Below are 7,772 nucleotides of genomic sequence, written 5' to 3' on the forward strand. Positions count from 1 at the left end.
TCAGTAGTTGTGGCACGTGGGCACAGTAGCTGTGGCTCGCGGGCTCCAGAGCGCAGGCTCACTAGTTGCGGCGCACGGGCCTAGTTGTTATGCGGCATGTGGGATCTTCCGGGGCCAGGGGTTGAACCTGTGTACCCTGCCTTGGCAGGTGGATTCCTAACCACTGTGCCACCGGGGAAGCCCTTCCCTGAACCGTTAACAGGTGGCCCCTTACTGGCTTCCCACCATCACCTATCTCTGTACTGTCCATTATCACAGAAGAGCCTAAGTGATCTTTTAAAACTTAAACCATGCCATTCTCCTGTTCACTGTCCCTGTGGTTTCTCATCACAAGGCCCTAAGTGAGCTGGCCTCCACCTGTCTTGAAGTTTGAGTCACACGGGCTTCATTTTGAAGTGGGAACAAGACAAGCTTACTTGCCACTGCTGAGCCTTCACACTGGCTGTTTCCTCTATTTCAGGAATGCTCCTTTCCCTTGTCTTCCTCTGGCAGGTTCCTTCTCATCCTTCAGCCCTCTGTTCAGACAACCCTCATGACTAATTTTCTATAGAGAACTTATTCTGGGAGGGGTGGGGGATGTGCGTGATTTTATATGTGAGGAGGCAGCTTGTTTTTACATCTTCTCAGTATACACTTTCTCACCTTATATGATATTTTATTCTTAGGACTGGTCATTTCTGATTTCATCTATTATATTTGAATTTGTCATAACTCTGAAGATAGCTTCAGAATCTCAAAGCACTGTATTGACCATTATAATTCCTTCCCTTTGACAATGAAGCCGAAGTTAAAAGAAATGAAGTGGTCAGTCATTGAGTAGCAGGACTGGATTTGAACCAATTTGCAGTGCTTTCCTATGGACACAGCTATGCTTTTCAGCATGTCCGTAGTTGTTGGTAAGCAGTTTAAGTAGAGGACAAGTTATGTGTTAACTTCAAGCTCAGGTTTACTGTTTTTTTATTTATATAGAGTACTGTTCAAAAATACTCTTTTTAAAGCAGTTTATATCTATTTTACCACTTTTTTCTTAAAACAGTCCAGGTAGGCAAGAGGTAAAATTACTTCCATTTTATAGATGAAAGGGATACAGAGAGGTAAGTGACTGGCTGAAAGGGCAGCCTGGAGTTCCAGTTGTCACACTTTGTTAAATCGCTCTCTAGTAAATGAAATAACAGTATTTTAAACTTTTAAATTATTGGGACTTCCCTGGTGGCGCAGTGGTTAAGACTCCACGCTGCCAATGCCGGGGGCCCAGGTTCGATTCCTGGTCAGGGACCTAGATCCTACATGCATGCCGCAACTAAGACCTGGCGCAACCAAGTAAAAAAAAAACTTGATACACAAAGGACCTATGATGAAATTAGAACAGTTAAGAGAAAAAACATCCATTGAGTCAGGGTTTGTTTAGGGGGCTGTCATAAAGAGATATCGTATTTATTGGGACTCTTGTCTAAAAAGGACAAAATCAAGAAGGAATGCAGCAGAATTACAAAATTATGAAAGTCATCGTTAAAGGCAATCCTGGACCAAGGAAGCACCCTATAAGAATTTGAGCAAAGGGGGTTCCCTGTCGGCCTAGTGGTTAGGGTTCTGGGCTTTCACTGGGTTCACTCCCTGGTCGGGGAACTGAGATCCTTCAAGCGGAGAGGCGCAGCCAGCAGCAACAACAAAAACGCATTGGAGCGTGATGCTTTGTATAGCCTGTAATGAACTTACAGAGCTTAGTGTTCGAAGGTGGTAGTAGAAATAAAAGCGTTTTTGAAAATCGGCATAGTTTTTTGAATGTCAGATACATATGCATAGCTGTTAGTAAAGTTGGAATATATCTAATATATGAAAGAAATTTAGGGAGGCCAAATGATATTCCATAATGATGGAATTCTGGAGCAGATGAAGTATCATAGTATCCGTATCCCTAAGATGAAGGCAAAAACTTTAAACATTTATCCAGTAATTCAGTGTAAATCAATCCCCATTCTTTTTATATCCTGAAAGCAGAATTGTTTACCTTAGTGAATGATTACACCTGGGACAGTGTAGTTGCCTTAGTCTGCTCCCTCCACTTTACTTGGGGTTGATCTTGCCTTACAGAAAGAAACCATTAAAGTTTCTTTTCCCTCTCCCAAGATTTTAATAGTCAAGCATTATATACAGATACAGGAAGGCCTACACCAAGTAACAAATGAAAAATATAAGTCAAAATGATGTATGCACACTGACAGTAAGTGCATAGTATACTCTACACAAAATGACGCTAGAGAGTTTACAGAAGTTGATGATGTAAAAAATTTAATCAGACCTTTAGAGGGCCCTAGGAAATGTCATTTCTAACAAGGGCTACAGATGATTCTAGGTTTCGATTAAAATGTGGTTTGGGGAAGGACTTCTGACTTTTCATTATGTGTCAGATTACATATCCAATAAAATCAAATTACAAATCATGTAACCGAACAAAAAATAATTTCTTTATACAAAGTAGTAATAGATAACAAAGTATTAATAGATAACACAAGATGGTTTTTAAAGTGACATCCTATATATAGTTGTGTCCATAAAGTACACTAATCAAAACTATGAAACAAAAATTAACAGCAAATTCCAATGCAAAAGAAGATGTTCTTTTGAATTCCATGTTTCATTAAGAATCAAAACCCACCAATCTTTCGGTCCTTTTCTATTTTTTTATTCCCCCCCCCCCCACCGGCCGCATGGCATGGCATGTGGGATCTTAGTTCCCCGACCAGGGATCGAACCCGTGCCCCCTGCTTTGGAAGTGCGGAGTCTTAACCACTGGACCGCCAGGGAAGTCCCTTTCAGTCCTTTTCTTTTTTTTTTTAGAAATTCACGTTCTTTTATTTATTTATTTATTTATTTATGACTGTGTTGAGTCTTCGTTTCTGTGCGAGGGCGTTCTCCAGTTGCGGCAAGTGGGGACCACTCCTCATAGCGGCGCGCGGGCCTCTCACCATCGCGGCCCCTCCTGTTGCGGAGCACAGGCTCCAGACGCGCAGGCTCAGCAATTGTGGCCCACGGGCCCAGTTGCTCCGCGGCATGTGGGATCCTCCCAGACCAGGGCTCGAACCCGTGTCCCCTGCATTGGCAGGCCGACTCTCAACCACTGCGCCACCAGGGAAGCCCAGTCCTTTTCTTATATGTTATTCTGTGTCCGCAATTTCTATATCTAATTGGGTTCCTGGATTTTATTTCATTTTCTGTGTGACATTCTCCATTGAAAAGTATCATTGGCTGCTGCTTTGGGGGTTGAATGTCCTTCTCAGTGTCTGTTACTAGTCCCCACCTGGTGGGCAGAAACTTCTCACTCTGTGCTCCCAAACAGATTCCAGCTTGCCTCTGTCCCTGCCATCGTTTTTAAGCAAAAGACACGTGGGGTTCCTGCTTACACTCCACTCATGTGGGCCATGCCCTCTCATCCTGACTTTGCGTCTTGCCTTGTGTCTGAACCTGTAGCATCGCCCTGAGCAACTGGTGGTTTGTGGCCCATCTGACAGACCTGCTGGATCACTGCAAACTCCTCCAGTCGCACAACCTCTAGTAAGTACGCCTTGGCCATGCCAACCCTTTTCTTGCCGCCATCCACGCTCTTGAGGGTGGGTTGAACCGAGTGCCTAGAAGGGAGGTTGGGCTGCCGAAGGGGGCCCTGAATAGAGCAGGCCCAGCGTCTTGGTCCTGTGTTATGTTTTATTCCAGCTTTGGATCCAACATGAGAGAGTTCCTCTTGCTGGAATATGCCTCAGGACTCTTTGCTCATCACAGGTAGGACGGCCCCAAGGGCGTGGGGTGGCAGTGGGGTGCTCTTCAGCAGGCAGCTGCTGCCAGTGGAGCTTGGACTGTGTTCTCTCCCGTCTGGTTCCCTGAAGGCTGCAAGGTCTGGGGGAGGAGCCGCCTTGGGTGCTAATTCCCAAGCCCCAGGCCCTCACGTCTGTCCTCCTCGGACCTGTGCAGCCTGTGGCAGCTGGGGGTGGATTACTTTGACTACTGCCCTGAGCTGGGCCGAGTTTCCTTGGAGCTGCATATTGAGCGGATCCCTCTGAGCACAGAGCAGAAAGCCCTCAAGGTGCTGCGGGTTTGCGAGCAGCGGCAGATGACTGAGCAAGGTGAGTTGGCCCTCCTCCCAGCATACCCTCTATGCTCATGCCATGTGAGCCAGACTGGAGAGCGTCTGGGCACTGGGTGCCAGGAGGTAAACCAAAACGCAGGAAAATCATTGCGGAGGGACAGAGAGCTAGGGATCCGTTGGGACCTAGAAGCAGTCGAGCCCATTGCCTGGTTATAAAGGTCCTGACCCACTTCTCTCACACGTTTGCCAGAGGTCAGGCTGGGGCAGGTGCGAGGTGACTTGTCCCAGGTGGGTTGCAGTTGCTGGCTAAGGCTGGCTGGGTGGGGAAGCAGGACCGGAGGTGGCCCGGGGAGAGCACGGGAAGGAACGATGCTGATGGTGGCCCCTTCTCCTCTCCCTCACTGTCGAATGATAAAAACCTAAGTTGTTGTTCTTCCCAGAGGTAACTGCATGTTTATGACCGTCTCTGAAAGCATACAGCATTCGAGACCCAAAGGATAGTAGGATTTTCAGCATGTGGACAGATAATGGAGGCGCTGATCTGTGGGGAGCAATACAAAGATTTTTACCACCCCTGAAATGAAACCCACTCACAAAGCCAGTCCTGCCAGGAGACAATTTATAAACCTCAAAGTTCCTAGTTCTGCGGGCCAAACTGTATTTGCAGCCTACAGAGAAGCCGTGTAAAGCTCAGAGGAGGTGGGAAGCTGCTCCTTTCCCAGCAGGGTTCAGGAATGGAGTGATTTGTAGGGTGAAAGTTTCGTCTTTACTGTTTTCCCTGCAAAGTTCGCAGCATTTGTAAGATCTTGGCCATGAAAGCTGTCCGCAACAATCGCCTGGGTTCTGCCCTCTCTTGGAGCATTCGAGCCAAAGATGCCGCCTTTGCCACGCTGGTCTCAGACAGGTGGGCTCAATCTGTGTGTGCTTCCTGGGTACTGCCTGGGCAGTTGGGAGGCTGAGGAGGTGGGCCTGGGACTGCTGCTCTGATCTCTGGGCCGGGCCTTGTAGGTTCCTCAGGGATTACTGTGAGCGAGGCTGCTTTTCTGATTTGGATCTCATTGACAACCTGGGGCCAGCCATGATGCTCAGCGATCGACTGACGTTCCTGGGTGAGTCTCTCTGTGCTCTGTCCCCTGGACCTTCGGCACAGGTGGACGGTTATGGAGATTGGAGGGACTGTTCTAGGCTTCTCCAGTCTAAAACACATGGAACCCTGTGTACCAGTCTCTGCAAAAGATATTGTTTGGTAACGTTTTATTTTCTGGTAATTTCAGGCTTAGAAGTTGTGAAAGTAGTGTAAAGAATAAGGAACTCCCATACACACTTTATCCAGATTCACCAGTTATTTATACTTTGCCTCATTTGTTTTATTCTCTCAGTCAGGTTTTTGGGGGAACAGTCGGAAAATAAGTTGGAGATTTATATGGAGACTTTCTCCATAAATACCTGAGCATGCATTGCTTAAGAATAAGAACATTCTCTTATTTAACTACAGTTATGAAAATCAGGAGGTTCAACGTTGATATAATACTCTCATCTAATCCATATTCTGATTCCATCAGTTGTCCCAATAATGTCCTTTATTTGTGTCTAGGTTCATGAATTTAGTTTTCATGTCTCATTAGTGCCTCTGCCTTTCTTGGTGCTTCCTTAATCTTGACATTTTTGAAGAGTCAGTTCAGCTCTCTTGTAGAATGTTCTCACTTGGGGTTTATCCATGAGCAGCCTCGGATTATATATTTGGGCAGGAATTCCACTGAGGTGATGTGTCCTCCTCAGTGTTGTCCCCTTATTGGTGGAGTTCACCTTGGTCACTTGGTTAAAGATTTTCCCTTTAACAATTTGTGGAGGGATACTTTGGGATTATTTAAATGTCTTGTTTCTTTCTTTTTTTTTTTTTTTTAAATGTCTTGTTTCTCATCAAACTTCGACCCACTAGTTTTAGTAACTACTGGTGATTTTCTGACTGCCAGTCCTTGTGTTTCATAGTTGGCATTCCACTGTATGGCAGGCTTCCTCTTGGTCCCCGTTTATTCTTTCATTTACATCAGTAATGGCCTTACGGGTTATTTTATTCAATCTGTTATAATTCATGACTCCTGTTTATATTGATGCTTATATTCTCCCAGGTTTGGCTCTCTGGAACCCCTTTTAAGCGTGTATTTTGAATCCTTTTGGTCTTATTGGCCCGTGAGCTTGGAGGCCACTCTGGAAGAATTTCCTTGCTCTGTGGAAAGGCTGGTCTGGGGTCTCTTTTGTTTAGGGTCAGAGGTGACTTAGTGTGCTCTGTTCTCAACAGGAAAGTACCGCGAGTTCCACCGGTTATATGGGGAGAAGCGTTTTGTTGATGCTGCTTCTCTTCTCCTGTCATTGATGACGTCCCAGATTGCCCCCCGGTCTTTCTGGATGACACTACTAACAGATGCCTTGCCCCTTTTGGAACAGAAACAGGTACAGGTTGAGTCCACAGTGATTTTCTTCTGTGCGTGTGTGTGTGCATGCGTGCATATTCCCCTATAGCGCCCACTCTGGAAATCCGTATCTACACAAGAAAAACTACTTAATTTGAAATGTGGCATCTGTCTACTGACAGTGCTCAGCCCAGGACCCTGACAGGAGCTGGGAGTGAGAATGGGGGGCTGCTCTACCCTCCCAGGGCTGCATACAGAAAGCACACTTCTCCAAGTGAGATACAAGGAAGGCTGTCTCAGCTTGAGCCCATGCCCAAACCACTGCAGGCTTTGGCTGGGGAGCAGCTAAGCGAAGCAGCGTCTCTCTCCTAGGTGATTTTTTCAGCAGAGCAAACATACGAGCTGATGAGATGTCTGGAGGACTTGACCTCAGAAAGACCAGTGCGTGGAGAGCCTGATGCCCAGCAACTCCAGGTCAGCTGAGCTTTTCCAGTTTGTTGGTAGCACAGTGGAGACGAGAAAAGGCTCCTTCTAGCTCAGGTGTACCCCCCACCCCCGAGATGCTGGCCCCTTACAAACTCACATGCCTCTTAAGATATCTCTTAACCTGTAACTGTGACACACCAACTTCTTTTAGGAGAAAATGGGGTGATTCTAGTGTTCTCGTCTCTGTTTTTTCTTTCCTGTCAGTCAGTCAGTCAGAGTGGTCCTTTGCATGCAGCTCCATCTCTTATATTAAGAACTTGCTGGAAGATACTACTGAATGTTATATGCCGTCTATCTACCTTTGGATTAGACAGTCTTGGGAACTATAAAGAAGGTAAACTTCCTGCTGTGCCTCATGCAGGCTTTTTGCTTTTAGGATGATGATGTAGAGACCACCAAGGTGGAAATGCTGAGACTTGCTCTTGCACGAAATCTTGCTCGGTCAATTATAAAAGAAGGCTCATTGGAAGGTTCCTGAGGCCGGCTCCAACATGTTATCTTTGTAAGGCAATGTATATACATTTTTAAAATAATAAATGTTTTCTTTTGCAAATATAAGGCAAGTTCTTATAGAACTTAACAGTTCTTACATCTAGGGAGTTTTCATCTACCACCACTGTAAACCTGAGGTAGCTGTCTTCTTAGAGAAAAAGCCACCCCCAGAAGTTACGGTGAATGCAGTGCCCTCCTGCTTGTAAGTAGAAATTTGAATAAGAGCATTCAGTGGTTTACTTGTGCTTCTGAAATTTGGCTTCACCTCACAATCATCTGTTAACTTTCCGGTTATCTTCTTTAAA

The 7,772-nt window shown here is 45.8% G+C and overlaps 1 protein-coding gene across 4 annotated transcripts in view; it reads left to right on the forward strand.

Moving 5' to 3' along the window:
- The window catches only part of NUP85 (nucleoporin 85), a 29,032-nt gene extending 21,518 nt beyond the window's left edge, over positions 1-7,514 (forward strand). For all 4 annotated transcript variants that reach the window (XM_059908242.1, XM_059908240.1, XM_059908243.1 and 1 more), the window contains 8 exons: positions 3,469-3,552; positions 3,709-3,774; positions 3,964-4,115; positions 4,865-4,982; positions 5,087-5,187; positions 6,378-6,529; positions 6,862-6,963; positions 7,352-7,514. In XM_059908242.1, the coding sequence (XP_059764225.1) occupies positions 3,469-3,552; positions 3,709-3,774; positions 3,964-4,115; positions 4,865-4,982; positions 5,087-5,187; positions 6,378-6,529; positions 6,862-6,963; positions 7,352-7,453 (877 nt within the window). In that variant the 3' untranslated portion in view covers positions 7,454-7,514. The remainder of the gene's footprint in view (positions 1-3,468; positions 3,553-3,708; positions 3,775-3,963; positions 4,116-4,864; positions 4,983-5,086; positions 5,188-6,377; positions 6,530-6,861; positions 6,964-7,351) is intronic.
- The last annotated feature ends 258 nt before the right edge of the window (positions 7,515-7,772 follow it).

The sequence above is a fragment of the Balaenoptera ricei genome, chromosome 20, assembly GCF_028023285.1.
Source record: "Balaenoptera ricei isolate mBalRic1 chromosome 20, mBalRic1.hap2, whole genome shotgun sequence".
Classification (NCBI taxonomy): Eukaryota; Metazoa; Chordata; class Mammalia; order Artiodactyla; family Balaenopteridae; genus Balaenoptera; species Balaenoptera ricei.